The 27,403-nt window shown below is 36.4% G+C and overlaps 1 protein-coding gene across 3 annotated transcripts in view; it reads right to left on the minus strand.

The window, feature by feature from the left end:
- SMARCA2 (SWI/SNF related, matrix associated, actin dependent regulator of chromatin, subfamily a, member 2) overlaps positions 1-27,403 on the minus strand; it is a 115,614-nt gene that overhangs the window by 64,111 nt on the left and 24,100 nt on the right. For all 3 annotated transcript variants that reach the window (XM_058824535.1, XM_058824537.1, XM_058824536.1), the window contains exons 4-15: positions 22,405-22,734; positions 21,461-21,562; positions 19,761-20,010; positions 14,713-14,839; positions 13,276-13,449; positions 12,884-13,057; positions 7,949-8,119; positions 4,331-4,384; positions 2,729-2,859; positions 2,478-2,538; positions 1,003-1,103; positions 568-715 (exon numbers count right to left, since the gene is read on the minus strand). In XM_058824535.1, coding sequence (XP_058680518.1) covers positions 568-715; positions 1,003-1,103; positions 2,478-2,538; positions 2,729-2,859; positions 4,331-4,384; positions 7,949-8,119; positions 12,884-13,057; positions 13,276-13,449; positions 14,713-14,839; positions 19,761-20,010; positions 21,461-21,562; positions 22,405-22,734 — 1,823 coding nt within the window. The remainder of the gene's footprint in view (positions 1-567; positions 716-1,002; positions 1,104-2,477; positions 2,539-2,728; positions 2,860-4,330; positions 4,385-7,948; positions 8,120-12,883; positions 13,058-13,275; positions 13,450-14,712; positions 14,840-19,760; positions 20,011-21,460; positions 21,563-22,404; positions 22,735-27,403) is intronic.

Raw genomic sequence — 27,403 nt, forward strand, 5'->3', positions numbered from 1 at the left:
TAGAAAGTTGTGTGATAGCAGAAGTGCAGAAAATATGCATCAAGGACATTTTCAATCACATGTGAATCTAGCTTATATCAAAATAGTAAAGGTCTTGGTTACTAAATGCAGCGAAAGTCTGTGAAGAACACGTGACACCAACCTCCATAGCAAAATATTTATCTTATTTTCAAGTTGCACCTATCACTGCCCCAAAATATTAGGACCTTAATTAAAAATAAAATTCTAAACTTGTAAATATTGGAAGGAGGAAAATACTGTTAATCCACCACAAATTAAAAGAGTAAGAAATTAAAGTACAAGTCAGAAGGATACCAAAATCAAAATATTGTTCACGTGTAATGAAGAAAAAGTAGAGATAGCTGTAAAAAGTTTGTATTATTCAAGGAGTATGTATGTAACATTATCTGTGACACGTATCATTGCTTTGTCCATACTTCCAAATTCTAACCTACTACAGCCTTTGTATTTCTTAACAAATTTTCAGTTTGCCATTTGAAAGGTCACACTGAAATGTTTAGCATAATCCCAAGTTTTAGGTATTTTATTGTTTTAATGATTTCTCACCTGATAATGTTTTAATGTGCCATTAATAAGAAGGGAAGACTGCTTTTCCACCCTTTCAGTGATAGCATGAGCAACAGTGTAGTAGGATTGAGACCCTCTAGCACTATATTGCATGCTATATTCATCATCCACATCTTGTTTCGCTGTCCTGGAAAGCAGAAAAAGAACTCAAGTGAATTCCTAAAAACAAGTATTTTTTGACCGTGGCTTACATGTCTAAAGAAACAGTTCAAGTCCACAGCTGTGAGTGAGGTGAGTACACCAAAGGGTGCAAGATTATAAAGAGTATACAATTAAATTACCATGTTCCTTCTCCGGCAGGTATTTATACCAGAGAAGTAAAGCAATTCACCGTAATCTAAGGAAAGCTACTCTTGTGAAACACCACTGTTAGATATCACAGTTCCTAATAAACAGTACTTAAGGAAAACTCACTCAATGATTTGCTTTGCATCTTTCTCAGAAACTTCCTCACTGTTAGGATCCAGGAGTATTTTCTCATCTGTTTCTAATTTGCTTGATTCTTCTTCCTCATCCTACAGAAATACAGAAAAAGAACAGAAGTGCTGGGAAGTATAATGTGTTCCTCAGTCATACTTTCAAATGGCATTCTCATACTGGTAGCTTTCATTGGTCAAGTGTTTTATGACAGACATCTGAATCATAAGGTTCAATTTACACCTATTCTGCAATAAAATTGCACTGCTGCATAACAAAATGATTAATTTTTGACATACACTAACAAACAGGAAGTCAATAATACTTTGAAATACAAATTATTTTCCCCTGTCAAAGGCTTTCTCTGACTACCGTATTCATGGAGAGTATTCCAACACCATGTGGATTTTTTTATGTTGTATTCTAGATGTCTGATCAACTAATAAGGCTTAAAATACTGTCCCGTACTACTGATTTAGGCCTCTAGTTTCTTAATTTTTTAAAACCAGTTATTTTTACTCTTTTTGAAATAACTCATCTTTTCACTAGTATTGCAGCAGATAGCATTAACTTGAAATCTCACTAAGTGAGATTCCAAAATCTGACAGATATCAGGCCCTTCTCTCCTACCTTAAAACTAACAGACATGTAGAATTACATAACCAGAAATTACTCCTACAAACACACACCGTAACATCATACAGTCCAGTCACTTTCAGTGGCTGTTTGGTCTAGTAGTGTAAAGACTGTTAAACATAGGAGATCTGAGTACTATACCTAGTTCTGCTACCAGACTGTTGATTGAACATGGTCCTTCTCTATTCCTCATTTCTATTCTCCTTTAGAAAGTACTGATCTGAAAATGCTATGCAATTATCACTATTCATTATCCATAGTATGTGATAACTCTGCAAGGCTGGCATCTTTGTAGGGGTTAATGGTATGATTATTTTCAAAATTTTTATAACAACAGTATTTAAATCACCATCCAAATACTGAATCAAATAAGCCTACCCTGAAAAGCCTGAATATAAATCCCTGTCATAATACCTAACATTTTAGTACACATAAGTAGTAACCATGATTTTTATTGCCTATAAAGCCTTCAATGCATAAACTTTGAAGATGTTAATTTCACTCAGCACACAGCCACAATGCAGCATTTTCTGAGATGTATTTTAAAACAGGAACCTGCTAAATCATCTGGTTTATTACCATTTATAATCAGAGTAAACTATTTACTCTTCCTAACAACAATTACCAGTTAGGCCTTTACAGAGTATATAAAGAACAAATGCTAAAAATCAAGAACTACAGAATCAATTCATTTTCCTGTTCATAACAGTCTTAAAGCACCTGCACATCTGCTATCACCTCCCATCTCTTCATTATGAAGAAGGGGAAAATGAAATATTAAATAAGTACTTGTTTTTTACTGTATTGTCACAGTATTTCTTTTTGAAGATACATACCTCCTCCTCATATTCAGAGCCACTTTCATCTTCACTGTCTGATCTGGGAGCAACTTCATAGCTGTACAAAAATGACAGAAAGATCATTAATTACAGTTAAAAGGGGGAAGCTAATAGGTGCAATATATCTCCCACTCAGCTTACATACAATAAACTGAAACAAGAATAGAATTGGTAAACAAGAAAGTATAACATGAAAAACATCAATGCAAACAGAAAAAAACAGTCTACTTTGTATACTAACTACTTACCCAGGGTTCATTTCCAGCCAAGCATCCAGCTGACTTGCTTTGGGTGCTTCTGGTCCCAGAAGAACTTTGCCTGTTTCAGTGTGAGTCACTTTGACTGGAAGGTCACTCATCTGACTGCTCTCATCTATGGGCTAAAAATTCAAGTGACAATTTACACTATAAGGCAACTGAACTTCATACTTTTCTTACATAATAAAAAGAACTAATAGCACTATCAAAATTCCAGTTCTGTACAACCAGTGAAGTTCTGTTACTAGATGCCACACTTTCCCACTAAGCAAACACCAAGTCACAGTATTTCTGTGTGTAACATACTCTATGTGACATCCACAAATGTACCCCAGTATCTCAAGTAAATTAACAAGAACAACATGGAAAAGAACATGCTATTGGTTTTCATGGACCAAGACACAAGTTAGGTATTTTATAGCCCTTTAATCCTGTTGTTTATACCAATAGACATCTGTAATGAAGAACATACAGGGACCTTATGGCTTTTTTTTTTTGAGAAATAAGAATCAAACAATTCAGTTAACTTTCTAAGTAAAGGCCTGTTTTAAAGATTCACTGTCCTAACTTCTTCAACTAAGCTGATGAAGCAGCTGTAAAAACAAAATCTCTTATCTGTGTTGTAAAAGATCTAGAATAGTATAATCACTCTTTATGTTATTTTTTTGCCCTGTTTAATCACAGATTTTTTTACTTCAAAAACTTTTTGCCTTCTAATACTTTTTTACCCAAGAATATTTTCCAAATAAATACATATGAGCAAGAAAAACTAATTCTGAACAGTTCTAAGTAGTGACTCACAGAGTGCAAAACACAGCCAGTTTCCATTAAACTGAAGTTACAGAAATATTATGTGCATTTTCCTTGTGCAAATACAAATATACTGAAGTATTTTTGCTATAACTCTAACTATACTAGCAGAACTATCACTTCCAAGTATAAAAAGAGAGCACAAGTAAAACAAATACAATTCTGAAGTCTTTATATAAAAATGAAGTGGAAGAGAAAAATTGTATTAACAGAAGAGCTCTGAATGAGGCAGCATATGCTGTGCTACTGAATGGACAATATTATCTGAAGAATGACAGAAAAATTACTAATTTCCATTTGCTTCTGAGGAGGAAAGAATTTTCAGATGTCTTAATCCATCACAACACTGTACTCAGTCCTGTGACTGCAAGATAATTACATGCAATGTCAACAATGTATTTTTTATGAAGATGAGAAGATTGACTATATCGTGTTCATGCACTCAAACTAGAAAATAAGTTGTCTATATTTAGACTGCAAGAAAAATATTTCTTGTAAGCACATAACAAAACTGAGAGGCAGACTTCATCACACTCAGTGATAGATTCAATATAGTTTTCATTTTAGTCTTTGATTTTAGGAATAGCAAAAGGCTAGCATACATGTTAACCTACATAATTATTATTTCTGTTTATAAAAAACAGCTCCTAGAACAGTTGTCATCATAACTCTTTTTGAAGTTATAGCCATGACACAAAATCCAGAATAATCACTGGAAAGTTGTTTTTTTTTAAAAACCAAAAAGTAACAAGAAGCAAAAAAACACCTTGTAAAAATTCATACCTCTCCATCAGGACCAAGACCAGATGCCACTCCTTCTGCATTTTCCTCAGCTTTCTACAACAAATAAAGAAGTCATAAATACTACGGTCAGATTAAAAGTACAGAAAGTATACTTTATATGATGTAAATATTTTGGATCATGAATATGTTTCACTTATTTCTGAACAGCCTGGGATTCATGTTTTTGAAGGTGTGGATGGATATAGGCAGAGATAAGCCCAGAGCAATAAACACACAAAAATAATTTACTAACATAAGGAGGGTACCTACTCACTTCAGTCAATGATATAAATCTGCATGTAAGAAGTGGTTGGCCCACTCAATTTCCAGCTCAGACCTAAAGCTCAGTTGCTTATAGGCTATTCTAATGCAAGTAAAATAATAAATTATTTTCATATTATTTACTATTAATTTCCTCTAAACTGCTTTAATCTCCTAAATGTGTCAGCAGGCATCACAGATTGTACATTCATGCAAGGCAGTTTAGTCTTGCATATGTATTTCCGGTTTTTTGGTCTGACAACTAACTAGAAGGAGTATTTTTGGAGCTTTTTGTACTACATTCCAATCATGTGTAGACCCTACTCAAATTAGAAACAAAAGGAACCCATGAATCCTTCACTGGAGAAAGCTATATTTTCTTCTCTCAAACCTGAGAAATGTGCAGTATCTTCTTAAAGGCTTATTCGTATTTACCTCACTTAAAATGTCAGCACAGTATGAGGAAAACAAAAAGACATATAGTTTGCTTCTGTATTCAAACTTTCCTACACAATTCTAAGCAAGAAAGGACATTTTACATCTTCTCCTTATATCACACTGCTGACTTTGTAGTACTATAGCAAAATATTCCGGATACTAAAGTTAAGAGAACAGACTAACAACAAAAAGCGATCTCTTAAATTGTGTTTAGAGATAAAAAACTTCCAAGTATTATTAAAGCAAGTGATCAATACAGACCATCAAGTTATTCCTTTTTTTTTGTTTAAGAAGTATACTTGAGGAATAGCTGCACTTCTCAACATTGATATAATCCTTAATATCTGCTTCAGCCCTTTTCTTTGCCACTAAATTCCATTATCTAAAGTATGTACTTGAAATGAATAAGCAGCAGCTGATGCTCAGTAGGAACAACAATACAAGCTTCAAAGCTGCCTGCGTCAGCACTTCGGTGCAGCAGGTGTGACTGCTGACAAAGAAAGGAACTGTTCCAGAAGTGAAGATTTTAAATAAACACAAGGGCAGGATAAGTTACGAAAACACTTATCTATTCTTGGCTGAACACACTACATTGACTGAGAATACTTTTTCCCCAGATGAACCAGGGCTGGGATCCATTCTTTTACACTAGAGAATGCTGCCTAATACATAAAGATTGTTATAGCTCGACTACAGGCAATGGAAAAGAACCTTAAAACTCAAATCACAGACAAGTAGCAAGCATCAGCACTGTTCACTGTGCAGAAGACATAACCTGCTGTGAGAACACTAATAACCTACAGTTAAAAATTTTGGAAATCAGAACATATTACAAAGAAAATAAATGTAAATAATGACAGACATTTTGCACTTTTATTTTGGACCATGCAAACTGATCTTTAATGTTGACAACTTAACCCCTGAATTGGGGAAATTTCAGTATTAAAAATCAGGAAGGCACGTTTTGTTAATTTTCTGCATAATGACAGGAATAACTACTAACACTAAAGAGAAAAGCTGCACTGCAAGTGGAACTAGCCTGGAAGATGAAAATCTCATATGGAATATTTTTTCTTTTGCATGACTACAGTAAGAAGCTATAGACAGAAAACACAAATAGAGGAATATGAAAGAATCAAACAAGGAAAATCTATAATGAAAATTACAGAAACTGTATCCCAGAGAAAGAATGGACTAATCTCAAATTTTATTCTACTAAGAATATAAGGTTCACTCGGATATCTATAATGAGCTGGCAAAGATTATTTCTTCATCATCTTCCTCACTGCCATTTCTAGGAGAAAATCCTAAGAACTCTCTTTTTTGTTTTTCTGTAGGTACAAAACATTAACTACAGTACTACGAAATTAAACTTTATTACAGATTACAAAACATAAAAGTTTAGGAATTGAAAGTGTATGACTTGCAAAAAAGACACAGTGCCCACTAAATGCAATGTGTTCCACAGTCATGGAATGACAAATTCATAGAATACTAGATTAAAATAAAGGGTAATATTTGTGTGAACTCCTACTTCCTTCAGATGAGCAAAAGATTGCTGGAAAGAAGTTAATTACAAACAAAAAGATGCAAATGACCAAGACAGAGCAAACATATTTTTCTTTTTTTTTGCTAATCTTCCCTTAGGTTTTAGGGCAGGATATATATAAACACTGAATATTATTTACAGGACATATTTCCTTTCAACTTCAGGAACAAAAAATTACGTCTTTACTGACATGGCCAGAAAATAATACTGTTTCTAATACATACTTAGACTAAACTGACATAGAAAGAAACATATCACCTATGTGGACATACTTATTTACATTATTACAGTGATGCAGTTCCTCCACTTGCTGTCTCAATAATGATTATCTCTACTGTGCATTTTGTACATTAATCAGGCATGTTCTCTCTGGTAATACAGGCCAAGAACCCCATCCACATTACATCTTTATTCTGTAGACAGGTTATTGTTCCTATGTTAAGAACATAACTCTGAGGAACAGACTTTTTTTTTGAGAGCAGGAAAAAACATGTACTGTTTTTTAGGTCATTAATGTCCAAGATCATATTTTTTTGTATGCTGTTTTTTTTTTAGCATATTTCCAGTACTGTTAGCAAACCCTGTAAACATGGTGCTAGAATTTGTCGCAATAATTAGTAGCAAATCATGCATGGAATTAGATTATAAAAATTCTCTTACATATTCTGCAAGAGACAAAAGGTACTCTGAGGTCATAAAAAATAAAAAATAACTTCTTAATCACTATTTCACATATAGAATTATTTTTTGGAAATTGCCCTGTTCAATTTCAACAACTTTCTCTTGCATTTCATATGAAGAAAAGTAAAGAAAAGTGGAAAGTTTTAATTAAAGGTTGAAAATGTACAATGAATAATATTACTGCAAAATATCCATTTACTATAATAAACCTAGCCAAGTTTATTAGCCATTTTCAATGGTCCTAACAAAATGGACTTCACCAAGTATATAATATGGAGGTCTAAAATATGTGTCCTGGATGAGACAGCTACACAACTAAGACTCTTGCCATCTTCTTCCCAGAATGTATTTTTGATACATTGTTTTCCTTTTGGGTACAATAATCCTAACTTATGCATCTGTCCCAATTTTTACATGTACAAAGTTCATGAGCAAATTAGTGCCATCAGGAGATCAGCAGCTAAGAATTTTATAATTCTGCCTCTTATCACCTTCTTTTCAGTTAATAAAACATAGATATATATTTCAATGGAGAGATAGATGAGTTCCCTCAGTATTAAGAATTTGGTGGTGTAGATTATTTTAGACACCCTGATACATGTATGACAATCGGGCATCACCACATTTATCAACACTTAAATTGGATTTGAAGAAGAAATGGCTTAAAAATATCAGCTGTAACTACTTGCCTTCTTTCTTCTCCTTCGCTTCTTCTTCTCTTTGGCTGCTTGTGCCTGTTTATGCTCCCATACCAGGTTAGTCAAGTTAGCCACATACTCATCTGTCTGCTGCAACAAGTAGGCCAGGCGTCTGTCTTTCTTTTGATCAATCAGCTTACGGTACCCTTCTTCATCTTCGGCCTAGTGACACAGAAGAGATGTCAGTCATGACAGAAATGATGGTGAATGCACACCGTCCAGCTCCCATGTCAATAATAAAGTGTTATCTTAGGTCATTATGATCTGTACTGAGGGGCAGCTACATGGGTAAAGAGCTCGCTGGATGATCAGGCCCAGAGAGTCATATATTTGTATCAATGTCACAGCATCATAGGGGTTGGCAGGGACCTTAAAGATCATCTAGTTCAAATTCCCCTGCCATGGGCAGGGATACCCTCCACTAGACTGCACTGTTCAAAACCACATCCAGCCTGGCCTTTAACACTTCTAGGCATGGGGCATCCACAACTTTTCAGAGCAATCTGTTCTTGTTCCTCACCACTCTCAGACTAAAGTATTTCTTCATAATACTTACTCTAACCATACTTTAATAGAACCATAGAATTGTTATTAACACTGGAAGACCCCGAAGATATCAAGTCCAACCATCAACTTGACACTGCCAGGTCCCCCGGTAAACCATGTCACCAAGCACCACATCCACATGCTTTCTGAACTTCCCTAGGGAACTGTTTCAACGCTTGACAATCCCTTCAGTGAAGTACTTTCTTCTATGTAAAATTCAGTCTAAACCTTCCCTGGCACAACTTGCAACTTGAGACTGTTTCTGCTTGTTACCTGGGAATATGAATCAATCCCCACTTTGCTACAATCCTCTTTCAGATGGCTGTACAGAGCAACGAGGGCCCCCTGAGCCTCCTTTTCTCCCGGATAAACTCCAGGTCCCCCAGCTGCTCCTCATAGGACTTGTGCTCTAGACCCTTCCTCAGCCCCACTGCCCTTCTCCAGACATGCTGCAGCACCTCAATATCCTTCTCCGAGTGGGATCGCAAAACTCAGTAGAGGATTTGAGGGGTGGCCTCGCCAGTGCTGAGTACAGGGGGTCAATCCCTGCCCTGGCCCTGCTGGCACAGGCCGGGATGCCAATGGCCTTCTTGGCCACCTGGGCACTGCTGGCTCATGTTCAGCTGCTGTCAACCAACACTCAACCAACACTCCCACACCCTTTTCTGCTCTGTAGCTTTCCAGACACTGCCCCAGTCTGGGGCTGTCGTGACTCAACAGGGCAGGGCACTTTGCCATATCACTGGCCTCGGCTTTTGATATAGTCCATGATACGACTGGCTTTCTGGTCTGCAAGTGCAAATGTCTGGGTCCTGCTCAACTTGTCATCCCCCAATAAAACCAAAATGCCTCACTGGAAGGTGTCGGAGGTCATACTTTATCTGAAGACACTATGAAGAGCCATACTACAGGAGTCCCTGCATCATGTTGTGTTTAACACAACTATCAGTGACACAGAGGAAGGGATGGAGGGCACTTCAGTCAACTTCGCAGAGGACATGAAATCACAGGGTATCTGTCAATGTGCTCAAGGGTTGGGCTGCGCTTCAGAAGGACCTGAATAGGCAAGGAAACTGTGCCATTTCTGATGTTATAGGTTTCCAAGACAGGACTGAAAAAAGCCTTGAGCAATCTGTTTTGAACTCAATGTTAACGCTTCTGGAAGGTGGTTCAACTGGAGAGGTCTGTGAGACTCTGAGACAGAGATTCCACAATTCTACACATTTCTTACTCTCATGGACTAAGGACTAGAAAAATCTGCAGTAGTTATGACTGGCAATGGAGGGGAAAAAAAAATCAATGCTACATTAGGCAGACTGAATGTCCTGAAACAGAGATGGTAAATCTCCTACAGAGATGACTGTGGAGAGTCTGGTTCAAGCATGGCTTAAAGAAAGAGGCCATGAAGGCATGCAGTTGAGAGAAAAGTAAAAGGTAGTTATAAAGCAGTTCCCAGGCTTGATTCTATAAACAATTAGGCTCTCTCAAGCACCACTTTATAACCAATAAGATTCTCAGACAGTCTTCCTATAACAGGCAAAACACTCTGTCCTTGGGCTCTCTGGGAAAAGATAGCTCCCTGGGAACAGATATGGAAGTTTTGGGAACTCTTCATATCACAGTGGGAACGCTGGTCCTGTTTTCAATAAACAATCACAGGTATGGTAAAACAAAAGGAGTGGTTAGAGTTTTCTCTGTTAACCTATCGTAAGCTTGGATTTTGCAATATGCATGAAGTTAATTAACACTGTTATATAAAATGGCTGATTGATCAATAAATTGGAGTTCGGTGATCATCCATCGGATGGCCGTCTCCCTTCACTTCAATAGATGACTTTTTGAAGACATGAAGTACAGGCAGTTCACCAAGGGGAGGAACACAGGAGCTGGACATAAAAGTGCATTTAGTCCTTTTTCCAGTATGAATACAGACCCTTTTCTTCCAGATGTCACGTGAACCCTTCTATTTTTGTTTATGTACTCCTGTTCTACTCTCGTTTTATTTAATCTCTGAGATAGAACTCACTATGAGAAACAGGATTCACCAGATAAACCCTATCTGAGTCATCCTGGCAACTTCTGCATCCTTGTCGTACTGTGTGTGGTGGACATACAACAAATATGATTTTCATGTGCTGTGACAATATAATGCAGAATGTCAGAAAAATACAAAAAAGCAGCAGAGGTGCCAGAGGTGCCTGTCTCAATTTTGGCTGAAACAACAAATTAAGGAAGTACACAGTGCTGTATAAAAATCAAACACAAGCAATAAATACTTTAAAGATGATTACTTTAAAATACAGCACTTTGGGAGATCTCCTGCTTTTCTAGAGACACCAGAATGGCATACAGTGAGTAAGAATAGCTATAATGTTCAAACTGAGCTTGCAAAACTGCTTGCAAAATTCCATTGCTACGTTCAAGCCATCAAAATTACAATATTCAAACCCCAAGTTTTCAGGAAAAATAAATTATCATTACTACTGTTGTTGTTTTTATTGTTTCTAATGTTGCTGAATACACAGTCTGTGTAATCTAGCCAAGGTACTTCTATATATTTAAGCTTGTCTTGACAACATCTTTTAAAATTACACCAACACCCATTTTTGCATGACACATATATAGTACTGCTAATGAGCTGTGACACAATCACAATTTCTAATCATTGTAAATGAAGAGAAATTTGTAGAATGAATTCAGCATTCCTGAAAAGATATGCAAAAGGTTTTAGACACAGCATATTTTCATAGACCATGGCAAGCATCTGAGAGGAGATGATGTTTTAAAAAAACCCACTAGTACACATCTGTGAATTCCAAATTCACTACAACTGGACTAGAACTAAATAGGCAAAGTAACCCTATTTACAAAACATACAGATTGGTTTTGAAGAAGGATTTAATTGAGCAGTGGGTGGAAAACCCTAAACTGAGAATGCCTATGAAATTTTGTACATATGGTAAGAGCTTAACCAGTCTTGGTGAGGTTTTAGGAGAAAGCACTGCCCATCTGGAAGCACTGGTATCCTGTTCCATTTCTGGACATTCAAATCTACTTTTTTCTTTTCAGCAGTGTACATCTTCATTACTTATCACACTGCATGTTCAATTTTACATAAGCTGAACCTCACAATACACAGAAGTATTTCCCAAATGTCAATATTGCTTTTATTTAAAAATCAGCTCCTTCTTTGCTAATAATTAACATTTTTACATACTAGGTTAGACAAACTGATGATGATGACCTCCAATTATAAAAAAAGCACTATAATACTGATTACCATGTAATTTTAAGAAATGCTCTAGGGCCTACACATCTGTTATTCTCTTACACAACTTCTTAATTTACAAAGCTTTCTTTTCCAAGTTTCTATCATTGTTATAATATTTAATTTTTTCTGCATTTCATTTTGTGATTTTTAAAATGAAACTGTTCAGCCCATTTTCATGGTGGGAATAGATTCTGGACAGGAACTAGCATTTATATCTGCACCTGTATTAGATACTTACTGGTTTTTGCCAGCAAGTTACAAAGTAAGCTTGTCATTTTCCTTTCATTCTGTGTTGGTGAAACATTAATAAAATGTTAAGACAGAGCTAACCAATGTCTCGAAGAATTTTTTTTACCCCAAGTCACTGACATACTTGTACATATGCACTTATCTTTCTACAGTTTGAATTCCAGAATTATTTTAACTCCTAAAATCTAGGCAGCCCTCCGACTGGTTCCACAGCATTCTGAAGAGACATGGTTATACATAAACCCATTTTACTCTGTTCTTAGAATAATACAGCTGGTACTGTGAGGGTAAAGGGAAGGATAAACCATGAAATGGTGAGGAGTATGATTTAAAGCATTAAATGAGTAGAACTGACTGGTATTCATTCTCAAAATACAGGTGTTACTACTATTGGTTATATGTGGAATCAACGGTATGTAAAAATTGTGGCGTAATGCATGAACAAGTTAATCATCTGGAATCTTCCAAACTATAAACCTATAAATAAACCGAAGCCCATTATTTGTAAAATGGACCAATAGCCCTGCAATCATACAGAAGGGTTAATATGTGAACTTAATAAGATTAAGTTGCTGTTATTCAGAAGTGGCAGTGATAAGTTTTCATGCTAGTAAAAAACACCAAGATATTTCTATACAAAAACCTTAAAAAAGAAGGCCCCTTAACTTAAATTAAATATATCACACTACTGGTAATAGAAACATATGTAACAAAATGTAGTTTGGATTTATACTTTTTTCATTACTGAGTACTTCAAAAAGAAAATGCACGGGAGTGGCTGAGAAAATATATAAGCATTTTAAAGGGATACAGTACATAACTTTAAATAAAATAACCATCTTCCTTCCTCTACTTCTTACCATTAGTCTCCTCATTCTTTCTTTCTCAATTCTCTCCGTTTCTTTTTTCTGCTCACGTTCAGTATTGGCATGCCAAGTTGCCACAGCTTTAGAAAGCTTCTGAATTTTCCCAGCAACTGACCGGTGGTACTCTTTAAAATCTTTAGCATGCTGCAATATGCTATTCAGGTATTCCTAGAAAGAGAATCAAGTTAGTGCAGGCAGTCTGACCTAGCAAGGATTTGAAATCAGGAATGTAGGAGTTATGATCTCACAGTCTTCCAATTACTTATCACAGCACTTGGAGTTTTTTAAAAAACTCCAAAGGTAAATAAAATATGTAAAAGAGAACATCTGCACAGCAAAGCAAAATGCATTTCTGTCATGGGGCAAACCCAAATAAGTTAAAATACCTGGTGCTTCTGCCTACGCTTCCTTTCCTGCTCTATCTTCTGCTGCTTTTCAAGCTTTTCTGTCATACGAGCCTCTCTTAAAGTCTGCCGCTTGCTTCGTTTGTAGGCTTTGGAGTTCAGCGCTGTCTCCAGTGTTGTGTCACGACGCATACAGGCTACTACCTCTTGTCTTAACTACCAGTGGAGGGAGGGGAGAAAAGACAAACACGCAAAAAAATATAATAGCTCTTAATAAAACAACTTTAAACACTGCTCTGGCAGAGTAAAAAAGTAAACAATTCAAAATATATCGCAGTCTCCTCTTCCGTTTTCATTATAGTTCTGAAAAGATACAGCATTGATACAGTTGCAACAGATACATCTGTTACCCTAAACAAAAAACTTTAACCTTCAGAACGGTCAAAAGCATTAATTACTTTTAATTATCATTTCTTCCCTCCTTATAAGATGCTGGTAAGAACTGTCCTGCCACAGTGAAAGGGGCCAGCCTAGATGTTACACCATCAAAATAAAATGCAAATGAACCACATACATAACACATTTTCTAGTGCTGGACCTGAACATAACTGACAATTTGTTTCACTGCCAGCTGTACAGAAGACAGGTGGGAGAGGTAAAGGTTAGGAGCTTGGAACAGTATTGCCATAGTCCCAGCAGCAGAACAGGGAGAGCCTGCTGCTTTTCATCTGACCTCTGACAAAACTTCATTATAAATGAATGCCAAGGGTAGAAAGGAAGGAAGACTTGGACACCATGGCATAACTCCTGCCAAGGCTTTTGTCAGGAAGTATTTTGGCTGACCTGCCAAATCACATCTTTGTTCTTCCAAACTAGCTGTAAAAGCCAATGGCAAGAGGCCTGTAGAAGTCTGGCAGTTTGATTCCTTTCCTGAAACTAATTTGCAGATACAGGCACTCAACATTCAACTTATTCAACTTATATTTTATGTATGATCCTGTTATGTTTCATTTTCAAAGTCTGTAGCATAGTGGAAATACGAAAAACAAATCACAGAGAAATACCACACAAAACACCAACACACAACTTTATTAAAACAAAGGGACTTGTGGAAATACTAAGTATGTCCAGAAAGAGTTATTTGTTGAGAAGGTCTGTGATGAAAATCAGCTTGCAGTCTATCCAGAACTTATTCTGTCTTTGTACCAATGTCATGTTCATTTTGAAAAACACAGTTCTATAGTCACATTCTACACTGGAAGATAAAGCAAGGAACAAAAGTAGCCCCTGCACATTTTTATTACCAAGACAAAATAAAATCTAACCTTTCCGTGACTTGCTTGTTGGTTACGTCAGCTCTCATGCACGATCTGCTTACACTTTGCAATAACCCAAAATCTCTTTCCAGTTTACTCTTCACTGCAATAACAGGTTTGCCTGTGACTGCTATGAAAATTTTCCTCAAGTAAATGGCATTACCTGGCGTTGGAAATTCAGTAACCGAAGTGCCTTCAACTCCACTGTAGCTTTGGTCCGCAGATCAGGGGGCAGAGAGCCAGGCAAGTTCTCCAGTTCCTGAATTCTGTGAGCAATTCGAGCCTGAAGTCTACAAAACCAGAAAACTGGGTAAGACATCACAAGAAATCTGTAAGGCATTACTAAAATTTGATAGTAAAAATAGTCAGTACAACTCAGGCATTCACTTGTATTTTTCTGGGGTTTTTTCTGAGCTAACAGGCTTTTGCAGAGATGACACTAGGTGTCTTTTTCCACTTTGAAAATAAATTGTCAAGTGATCAAAATGTCCCTTGGCTTTTCTTCTCAACTAGAACTAGATATGTGAAAATAAACTTGGGAATTCTATTTTACACATACTATTCAGGATTCTGCTTTCAAGCTTCTTTGATGGGTATTATTTTTATGCAGTGTAGTCAGTGATGACATAGACCATACTTGCCTTATTAACTGGAATTATATTTCATTATTTTATTGACAAAGTAAGTTTGTTTATAAAGTATTCACAGCTATATAGCTGCTACTGCAAATCGAATTCTACTTCACTCTTCCTTTAGAAGAATGTATTTTGTATTCATTTGCAAATTCAAGAGAGAGAGAGAGGGACTAATAGACAGAACTTGATTTTTTTCTGCCTTTAATATTACCAGAAGAATTCTGAACTTCCTGGAACAACAAACAGGATGTGATGCTTCATTACTGCAGAAGGTTATATTGGTATCTTTAAGAGAGTAAAAACTGAAGCAGAATTAGGTAAGTAATGTTTGTCGTACAGGCTGAAAAGCAAATCAAGAAGAGTTATTTCTAACCTAGAAAAACTTTCATTCCAGTTTATATACCACACTATAAAAAGCTCACATTTTGCACAACTGGGCACTCCAGTTAGTAAGAATATATTTTAGTTCACCTAAGGATGTAAAATTTTCAGAATTAAGTGGTTTCTTGGAGAGATGTACTAGGCAGTGTACATTCCTACAAAAAAGCAGCTAAGCTGTTCCAAATCATATGCTCTACCTGTCGCTTACCCACACATGGATGCAATCCTGCATCACAACAATTATTTTTAATTCTTTTTCCCTTCCCAAATAGCTGCAGTGTGTCCCCTGAAACTCCACCTAGAAAACAGTTATAGCCAAACCCCAGTTTCTCTGACTTTAATGAAACCTTAAGGGAGCAGTCACAACCTTTCCAAACCTTTCTTTTGAGCTGTGAACTTATTAAAGCAGCTGAATATTGAACATATTTTCAATTTCTTTTTACATTCTTGCTAGCAATGAATGTTCCTTCTTTACTATACACGCAGATGAGTTAATCTAGGTTCTCCCTGGCATGCCTTATGGTTTCAGATAACTAAGAGTCACTTCCAAAAAAACATGAAGTGAAACGCTGACCTCTTAGTTCTGTCAGAATTGGTTTTTTCCTTTCAATTCAGGTATAAAACATACAAAAATGCCTGCTGTTGTAAAAGTTTACACAATAGAAGTCCAAGCAATTGCCAAAGGGGGGTTGGCCTCTGAATTCCTATCATCAAAATTTGTAACTAAAATCCAAATATACATTTTATTGAGATATGTCTAAACATAATCAAAGCTCACAGAGTGTGCTTATTATGTACCAACATCATATTATGCAGTCCCCTCCCATATAATATCCATTTCACTGCTAACAATTTTTTTTTCAACTTGAGCTGATAAAAAAAGCAGATCAGAAATGAATGCACAGGAAATTTTATCCTTAAATTATACAGCAGATTAGTATATCCAGGATAACTTTTCCTTCAACTATTTTCCTTCGTATGTTGAAATGCACTGGGCTACAAACAATGACAGTTCAAGGCTTTGGTGGGTGATTGCCCTTCCTTTAACAACCCTGTCAAAGGTAAGGAATACAAACAAAAGCATCAATATTTCTAAGTCAGTAGAGATATTACCTCAGAAAACTCTTATTGTAACTCAGATCAGTTCTCTATTTTAAAAAAAGTCCAGAAAAATAGAAGTTGAAATAGTAAAAGAAAATCCATAGTACCTGTATGGAAGAATAAAGAAAATGACAACCAGATGGGTTATGTATGAACCAAAAAAAAAAACCAAAAAACACTTTGAAGTTTAATTTCACACTTTCCCAGAAGTACTATTTATACGTATTGTCTATAGTACTAACAGAGTAATTATAATAATGCTTTCGTCAGTAGTAAGCAGGAGTTTTTAAAGAAAACTCCAAGTCAAGTTAATAGAAGAACTATCGCTCATCACTGCTGCCTTTAAGTCTTTAAATGATGTGACCACAGTTTGTTGTACTGCTGTTATTTTCATGGAATAATGCTAACAGCTGTCAGGTAAAGAGAATCCAAAGAAAAAAGTTTCCTACATCTTTTTACAATCACTTGAAGTATCTAATCTCACTGTTTAAAGGAGATGTAATAAATTAATCTTTGCAGTTCAGCAATCTACCTCCATGCAGAAAGTGGCCACTGAATGTATGCAGAGATTTCTTAGCAAAGTAAGTGATGCACACCCATTCCTCATTAACTCAGGTTAGCAGCAGAGATTATGGTTGTACAGTCAAACCTATCTGGCATGGATGCCAGGCAGTAAAGAAGATGCCTAAGAAAATACTTTGCAGATAACAGAAAGAAACCGTGTACAATCTGCAGGACATTTCCAAGTGTCCAAGTGTATTATTTTTTTAATGTGCAATGAGAATGAGTGTGGAAAGAGCCTTTCAACATAATAAACCAACTTTAAATTACAGGCATTATTACCTTTCAGACAGCTATTCAGTGAGAATAAAAAGCAGCACTTTATTTTGAAGAAAGCATTAAGGAGAGTTTTATAAAAACGTATATTGGATTTGCATGGCTAGGTACTGCTAGCAGGAGGGCTACAGCACTGGCTTCTGTGAGAAGCTGTCAGAAGTTTTCCTATGTCCAGTAGAGCCAACACCAGCCAGATCCAGGACAGACCCCTCCACTGGTCAAGGCTGAGCCAATCAAAATGGTGGCAATGCTTCTGCCATAGCAGACTTAAAACGGGGGCGGGGCGGGGGAAGTTACTAGGCAGATTAATTGTGGCTAAAGAAGAGCTGTATGAGAACCTGTGAGAGGAACAGCTCTGCAGACACAAAGATCAGTGGAGAAGGAGGGGCCACAGGCAGCAGAGCTGAGATTCCCCCACAGCTCATGGTGCAGGTAATGGTGAGGCAGCTGTGCCCCTGCAGCCCATGGGCAACCACAGGGATGCAGAGATTCACCTGGAATTCAAATGATTTTCAAGATATAATGCTCCTTTATTAAAAGAGTTTAGTGTGAGATCTCAAGAGCCAACTGTTTCATAAAGCTTGCACTAACCTCAGTGTTTTCAGGATAAGGATGTTTATTTTGGCTTTTTTCTGCTCCCTTTTTATTAAGAAATTGTGACGACACATTTCTGCCTATATTAAAGTTAAATCCAGCACCATTCAAACCACAGAAGCTGTGAAACTGTCTTTTTCAAAACTTTTGCCTGATGTTACTTACACAGTTTTAAGTAATGAAAAGATTTCCACGAGGTCTACATATTCTGGAACTTGAAGCAAAATTAAACACCAGTAATGTTCAATATTAAAAAGGTTGGGATCTTATTTCTCTGTTCTAGGATAAAAATCCCATAAAATATAAAATCCTTCTGCTGGAGAATCCCTGTCAAACTTTCATCTCACTACGCCAAGAACACCAGTGTATTTAGAACCTAACATGCTGGATCTGTAACTGGTTCTTTACAACTAAAAGTATCAGCTTTATTTTTTGTTACTCATTACTTTCCTCTGTTTATGAACACTAAGATATAACAGCTTGGCACAAACAGTGAAGTAGAGCAAGGCTGAAAACAGGAAGAGCAACAATTTGAGGTTAATTTATGCAGAAAACATTGCATCATGCATCATACTGGCCGTATGATTCTTGGTTGAAGTTAGTGCTACAATTCTTCTGACAGAGTAACTGAAACCATAAAATGGTGTGTTCTACAAGCTTCTGAAAAAGATGCTGGAAAATACTAATTGCTCATGCTGAAAGAGATACAGCCATTCAGTCCCAGGGTGTATACATAAGACTGGCAGTATCACGACAAGAATGCACTGGCAGAATTAGTTAAGCAATACCTGACACAAAAAGTAACAGCTTTTCTGTAATCAAGGCCTGAATTCTGGGCATGGCATCACACCCAAAATCACTTCATGGTGCTTTACCTTTATAAAGCAAAAGTTGTTAAACCAGTCTTCTGTGAGATCACCATCCCTTTTGGCTACCTTCCTCTACAAACTCAAAGTAACAATGCAAATGCATCATGAAACTAAAACAGGTAATACTCTGAGTGCAATTATTTTCCTCTGACAGATAATCATCAGGAACATATTTTAGGTGCAAGTCAAAACCCTTCTGCCTGGCAGACTCTCAAGGTCAGTTATTAAATAGCCTTGATGTTGTGAAGAGGGAAGAAGTGTCTTTCTAACTGCAAAAGAGATGTCCTACCCTATACTTTTTAACAAATATAATTCATCATCTAAACAGAACACTCGGGAGGCAATTTTTGAAACAGGTATACATTTTCCTAATTGGCATACTTTTTTCCTAATCTTGCCTGTGACTTTCTTATTCTCTTCACTCTTTGGCTGTCCAGACAAATCCATCATATTCATAAAATGTGCTTTTGCTGTGGTTACTAACTCTTCAGCCTTTTGGCTGTCTCTGTTCTCTTCTAACTTTCCTTTTTTTATAATAATGAAAACCTTGAACACAAAATTGGTTTCACTTTAAACTTAAATGGTTTCCTGTGATACTGCCACTATGCTTCACTAGTTCATCATTGGGGTAGAATTAAGTAATTCTTGGGTTTGATATTTGTGTACTTCTTGGTAATACAGCCTTTCCCTGGAAACTTTGTTTACACTATTACCACTACAGTAGCTAATTGCAAGGAGTTCCAGTTAAGGATGTGAAAAACAAGAATAATTTTCATCTTGTTATTCACTCTTACCTATATTCACGTTCTTGGAGTATTTCAACAGGATCCAGTCCTTGTGGCTTCTGGATAGGGCTGATGCGGTTCTGCTTCTGCTGCAGCTGGACAATGGGTGAAGATTGTCCCGGCGGGGGCTGTGGTACAGAGGGCCCAGGCATGGTGGCAGCAGGCTGGGCGGCAGCAGGAGCAGGAGAAGGCCTCCCACTAGGGGCTGGTGCTGGAAGCTTTTGTTGTGCATTGGAGACGCTCATATCTGGGGCTTGGCCTGAAACATGAACAGTACTGATTCATAACATGAAATATGGAAAGCAGGAAGAAAATCAAGATGGCTTTCTGAATACAAGATATGAAGGTAAGGTAAACATTCAAAATCACCAGAAAAAGCACACTGAGATTACATTCTGTTTTTGAAACAGGCATACTAAAATGCAAGTATACCATACATTGCAAGAAATGGCCAAAAGAAAAACAAAACACATGAAATTTTATAATGAATGCCATTTCTTTTGCTATTTCTGTGGACTTTTAATTCTAGTGTCATCAGAAATGAAACAGCTGTAGAACTGACTTCCTCCAAATGTAAGACCTCATTCTGCCTCTTGTTCACTATCCTTACTGTTAAAAGAAAGCATCTAACCACAACCTAGCAACAAGCAGAACTAGGTCTGATTTCAGACCTCTACCAGAACTTGATAACCATGTGAAAATTTTTCAACTGTATTCAGAAATACCTGCCAGATATAAATAGCTTTTGTTTCACTATGATCTCCTATAAATTTTATTCATTTAAAATATCAGAAACTCAATTATTCTAATCACTTTGAAAAGCAACACCTCCGTTAACATGAAAATGGTACCTGTCATTTACAGTCCCTAAAGGTCATGGATTTTAGAATTTCATTATGACAAGTTACCCATGCCTTCAGATGTTCATGAATTCACTGTTAACAGACATTGCTAAAATAAATATTCTGCTTTAATTATCTCAAGAGTTATAGTCACTTAAGCTAGGGAAAACAACTGTAAAGTACACCTGCAATCTTGCAATCAACCTTGATTCAAACCAAACCTGAAATATAGAGAGATCACCATTTGTCATTCACACATCTGCATCAAACTCCAGAAAAGGAACTTGAGCACAAGCTGTAGATTCTTTATGCAGCTACACTGCATTTCAGCTTATAAGAAGGAAGAAAAAGCAAGCCCATCAAAAGCCTCTGGGCAACCTCAGTTCTCAGGGAATCGGGGAAGCTGAATGACTGCAATGAATGACAAATATATTTGAAGACATGGGGGAAAAAGTTGCAGCGTTCATTTGATCTCAAAGATTGCACTGATCCTTCAAAGCAATTTGATTCCAAAAGAACAAAATATACAGAAGGCAACAGCATAATTCTACCATGATTTAAGAACTTCTTTTACAGTAGCAAAGGTGAAAGACAAGCTTGCTACAATTAAGTATACTCAGAACATAAGTTATTAAGTTTTATGCATGTTCCTCAGAAAACATACAGATTTCATTCTGATTGTAAAAAGGTGCTTCATGTTCAGTCTGTCTAAAAATTGCAGTAATTTCATGTGGGTCTCTTCCATATGAATAAAAGGTTAGACTCTCCTTGATTAAAATCTTAGACACAGTAGAAGTTACAATATTTTTCTTGCACAACTTTTTACCTTTCCTTTTTACTTTTCCCCACATCCTTTTCCCACTATACCTTCAGTCCACGTTTTAGGGGTAATGGCAGTTGTATGTCCAGGCATCCCTGGTGCAGCCCCTGGTCCAGCAGCAGCGCCACTCATTGCATGTAATCCAATACCTGCAATTTGACAGAGGAATAAAATTTGCTGAAACACAAACTATTTCCAAGATTCAAAAATCATTGTTTTCTAGCATGCTAGTCTATTCAGGCAAGTAGTGCTTTTCTTCTTTAAGTAAGGATTTAAGTAGTTTTTATCGTTAATACATATGAAAGTAAAACACATACCTAAAATCATGTTTCATGAAAAAACCCAACTTAATTGGTAGCAAAGCCACATCTACCAAAATGAAGTGAACAGTGACATTATTAAAACTTAAGAAACAATATCATCTTAACCCTTGATTCTAACACAAACTCAGTAATGGAAGTGTTCAGAAACTAACAGGTTCAGGGTGTTTAATGTAAGAGTTTTCTTAGGACCAAAATGTGCTTGCTTACCTTACTGCAACATCTATCACCATTGTGAGAAAAAAGTAAGCACACTTCCTTTTTCTTATGTTTTGCACTTAACAGCACACTGTATGTGGTTTATTTTCAACAACCTAAATAATCAGTCAACTTGATCCAGATTATTTATCTACTTTCCTGCATAGCAACAGGAGACTGAAAATTCACCGTAAGAAAAACAAGGGGAATTGCTATCAGTAAAGTACAATTAACATTCAAAAACTGTCAAGCATACCAGGACAGACACAGTACAGCACAGTGAAATAACTTCTATTTCAGTTATTAGTATTCTATTTTGACAATATCCTATTAATAACAGATGTGTTTCATGCACTTGCTAAGGCTTAACACAGGTCCAAATTACAGCCCTGCACAGCACCCATTTCTTAATCTATCACAGGCAGAACTTCAAGAACTACCTGAGCAATGACTTTTACCAAAGACTCACTTACCAGCCTGCCTGTTGAAGGCACTGGGAGGCTGCTGCTGCTGAATGCCAGGCAGGGTTCTCTTGCCCTGGACAGCAAGCTGGAGGTTTTCTGGCAAGGGCTGACCCCTAGCCAGCATTTTGTATGCTAGAATCTGAGCCCGCAGCTGATGCAGCTGTGCAGGGCTGAAAGGGGAAGGCCCTCTGTTAGGCTGATTCATAACTTGTGGGTCTCCTGCTATAATGGGTCCTGGCTGACTGGGAGTCATCTGAGGTGGTGTTGGACCTCCTCCAGACATTGGACTGGACACATGTTCTGGTGCTCCGAGTGGAGATGGATGTGGAGACATATAACCTAGAACAGGTAGAAGAATCATAAAGTTACCACTCTGCTAGTTAAACCTGAATTTCATCCAGTATTTTAACAGTACATAAAGTATAAAAGTATCTCTCTCAGGTCTGGATAGCTGTAGCATTTTCTGTGAAGACAAAAATGCAATCCAAAGTTCCCTGCGATATCAAGACAGACTCAGGAGCTCTTCTTTAAGAAGAACTACAGTTATTTAGTCCAATAATTCCTAAATATAACAATTACCTGTATATTTGGAGTAAGACAAACTAAAACATGAAATATACAGAAGCCTGGGGTTATAGTGTTATTTACTAGAACTATGGAAAAATGTTGCTTTGTAGAACACATGGAGTGAAGTCTGCCTAGTTTATAGCTTAATAGCCTAAGTTTATTTTGAGGCACATACATCAAGGAATATCTATTCACTTCCACAGGCCCTCTTTGCCAACACTCAGCAACATGTAAAAGTAGAAATAATTGGTATTCACTTTCCGCACATCTACTCTTTAGTTTATACAGATTAAAGGTTTGAGCCAGACAAGGCACATTGAATACCTTTTGCCGTCTGGATACTCAACAACTTGGAACATCAACTGCAAGCACAAAAATCACTGTCTGAAGAAGCTGCTGAAGACTATGTCAAGAGCAATCACAGTTCTGAAATGAACAACACTTATATCTTACTATACCGCTTGAAAAGTGGTTTTAATTCTGAACATTAATTACACCTACTACATATTTTCTTGCGCTCCAAAAAGCACAACAGACACCTAATTTTTGGGGATTTCATCCACCAAGAGTGAAAAAGAGGTAACAATATTTACTCACTTCACTCTGGTATTGTGGAACACAAATAATCTTCTCACAAATTGGAAAAGTCTAAAAAAATTTCATAAAAATCTAAAACTCTTCTGGCTCATTTTCATATTCCATGTTTACAGCCAAAGATCATAACTCCAAAGAACATGATACAGTTCATGATTCTGTGACACCCAAACTACTCTTTTCCCAATTTTACTGACACATTAAAGTGAAACAACTTCTATTTCATCTATATGTAGTACAGACCACAAAAGAAATTTTGCTCGCTCTTTAGCTTCACTTTTCTTACTGACCCTTCAGTAAAGGCAACATAGGCAAAACCGCAAAGTAATCTCCACTGTTCATTCTCAACTCTGGGATGACAGGAGCTGTAAGTCACTAGAACTTTAACCAGCGAAGAGATCAGAGTGCCAAAGAACTGAAACTTGTGCTCAACTTAAATAAAGGTTGTAAATGTATGAGACAGAAGAAAAAGAAGAAAGGATTTCAGTTTTCCTAAAAAAACCCCAAACAAAATGAGATAGAAGAACAGTGGGGAAAAGGGGATTTGTGATAGGAAAAGATCAGATAAGATAGAAACATTCAAACTAAGGATGATGACCATGGGAAAAGATGATGATTTTGGAAAGAATAAGAGAAGTTATATAGTTCAAGAGAAAAATGAGGGCAGAAGTTCAAAGAAAAGGAAGAGACATTAAAAAGTTAGAACTACTGGAGCTATATACTAGTTCAATATAAAAATTGTCTATACATCCCTTGTTGGTGATAAAAAGCATGATAAATAACTCAAGTTTATTCCACTTATCCATAACTTACTTTTATCTCGTTATTATTTTAAGAGAAGAGGGTAAGCTACAAATCCCTCTTGCTGAGCACACTGCTTAAAAAAAAACAGCCATCACACCACAACAAAACAAAAAACTATGCAACTGCATTACTGGTTTATACTACAAAGTGAGGTTTATTGCAATGTTTATCCATTATTACATTTCTAAATCTCAGGTTTTACTTTAAATGGCACCTAACTGGAATGACATTGTTTTCAGAACTGCTTTTGAAAAAACAGTTTCTGTCCCTCCTCAAGTTATACTGCCCAAGTTTTAAATTCCTTAATGACTGATATGTTTCAGACTCAAAACCTTGAAATGCATCTGGACTACAAAGTTTAAAACAGTGGTTTAAGATGTTGAATATTTGTTTTCAGTCCTGACAGTTCAACCTGCAAAGTCTGTGACTAAGTTTTGCAAAGAGGAGTTTTCAAAAGCAGACATTTTTTGATCTTTCCAATTATGAATTTATTACTTGTACCTTCTCTCTTACTCCAAGTTCTCTGCATTAGCATTTTTAATAATGGAAAACTGTGCTTGGCAAGAAGAAGAATAAAAACATTCCATGAAGTCAGGAAAGAACAAAATCCTTCTAAACTTCTTGTAAAGATGCTAAAATGTGGCATTTACACAATGTAAATTTTGTGATGCTATATGAAAATTTTTCTTTAATGTCTGAAAATTTTCATATTATGATAGTGAAAAAAGATACAGTCACAAGCCTGTCCCAATAAAGTGTTTATACTACTTGCTTTTTTCCTATCCTATTACACATAGACTCTAACACAGATAAAGCATGCACATGAGAACATCCCCTAAAACTGTCCCACCATAAAAGGACAACAGTAACCTACACTTCTGAACAACACAGAGAATACCAGGAAAGGGAGGCCAAACAACCCTGTCTGTAATTTTAAACTGCGGTAATTTCTAAGCTTTATCAGGTTTCCCCAGATTTTGTCTAACTGAGCTCTGAAAACCTCAAATGACGGTAACTCCTATTAACTGTAATGCTGGATTTCCTTTTGCTTAAGTCCCATCAGAATTTCACTTACACAATTTGTAAACATTACTTCTCTGCTTTTACTGTGCATCTTTGAGGAGAGTCCTGTCTTTCCCATAACCCTTCAATGGGTTATAGAAGAGGCTTCATTAGAAGCCCTTCTCAAGTTTTCCTAACTGAACGCATAATCAGAAACATATTTAATCGCACTTTGGCATCAACTTGTTCAGCAAAAATACAACACAGCACATCATAAACAATGTATATTATTTACAGTATGAACATTGGAAGAAATCCTAGTTCTAATGCTTCTCCAAGTACTGTTGGAGGGCAGTGTGTACACAATGTTTCTGCTTTAATTGTTTTTTGTTTCACTTCAGATAACAGAAACAATAACATCTTTCTTTTCTGTTTTAAAGCTGAAAAATCAGAGTGCTAAAAATTTAGACCCTTTTTTCAACACTTTTAATGCTATAATGAAATGGAAAGAACACCTACAAATTAATTCAAAAACCTAGTAAAGATACAGAAAAAACTCAAAGTTTTAGCAGTCCAAACACTGGAATGTTCAACAGAGGTTTTGAACTGCCGCTACAATTTACTAAGTCTTAAACAATGAAAGTGTCTGAGGAACATATAGGTCACATCTTCATACTAAAACCAACAGAAAAGGTATATTTGTACTCAAGAATATGACTGTAAGAAGATTTTTGGATTTGGAAGGTATAGACAGGATTGAAGAAATATAGCTGTGTAACTCACTGAACTATCACTTCAATCATCAATTGAAGTTAGCTTAAAAAACAAAGAAAAAGAATCAAATACACACACACAGGACAAAAGCACAGTGTTTTGAAACACAGTGAAAAGTATGCCCATGTCAGATTGAGGCTACAAACTTTCCTAAGGCAAGCAAACATAAAATTTCCCTCTCAGTAGTGTGGCCAGGGTTAACACCAGTTACTGTGAAATTGAACAAAGAAGAAAGAGAGGTCATGTGTGCAAGTAATTTACAACTAGGACTGCAGAAATAAAACTGTTGAAAGGTCTTACACTGGCAGGCAGAAGAATAAGGTGGCAGGTCTTTCCTCATCTTTAAAATTCTGAATGAATTCAGAAAAGGAAATGCAACTAGTTTAAGAACAGTAGGGACAATGAACATTACCTCTGAAGCAGCAGTATATTTGTGAATTCTAGAAGTTAGAAAATGGCATGTCTTTTTAACTCCAACAAATACTGCATGACTAATAAAAAGTAATATAGATCAAGTCCCAGAATGCTAAATTCCTTCAGCCCTTATGTTTCCACTTACAAACAGCAAGAAAAGACAGCAGAACAATTCAAATTTGCCTGTATTTCACTGCTGTATCACAGTAACTTCATTTAATTTTTACAAATCACAGAAAACCACAGAAATTGTTTATTCCAGTTCATTTACATATTTTCATGAAGTTTTTATAATAGAAGTATTTTATTTTATATAAATAATTGGCTTGTCTTTCAAATTTCTATCCAATCCCCTTCAAAAGTCAATTCTAACCATGATTTTAATCTGCTGGATAATATTTTTTTACAGTAAATGTCATACTCCTCATATAAATACTGCAGAATTCACCACAGTTCACTCACAGTGCCGGAAGACAGTTTCTAACCAAATTCAAAATCGGAAACATGTAGTAAGCTTACTATTTAAACAGCTAAATATGAAATTGGAGCAATGCATTTTCCACTCATTTAACCTGTTAGCATCAAAACAAAGGCATTAGCACTAAACAGGAGCATCACTGTACATAAGTTCAAGAAAAGAGAATCTGTCACCAAAACTAGCCAGGAATGTTACCCTTTCTCCAATTTGGTAGTAAGACTGGAAAGAGCAATTGCTGAGGAGAAATATACCAACTCATAGTATTTTCTCCCATATATTCAGACTTCTGAAAATCATCCTATTGCAGTACACAATAAAAATGTGATGATCTGTCTGAGCTAGTAAAACATTCTTTCTGCATGACTCGCATCTCAC

Source organism: Ammospiza caudacuta, chromosome Z, assembly GCF_027887145.1.
Source record: "Ammospiza caudacuta isolate bAmmCau1 chromosome Z, bAmmCau1.pri, whole genome shotgun sequence".
Lineage (NCBI taxonomy): Eukaryota > Metazoa > Chordata > Aves > Passeriformes > Passerellidae > Ammospiza > Ammospiza caudacuta.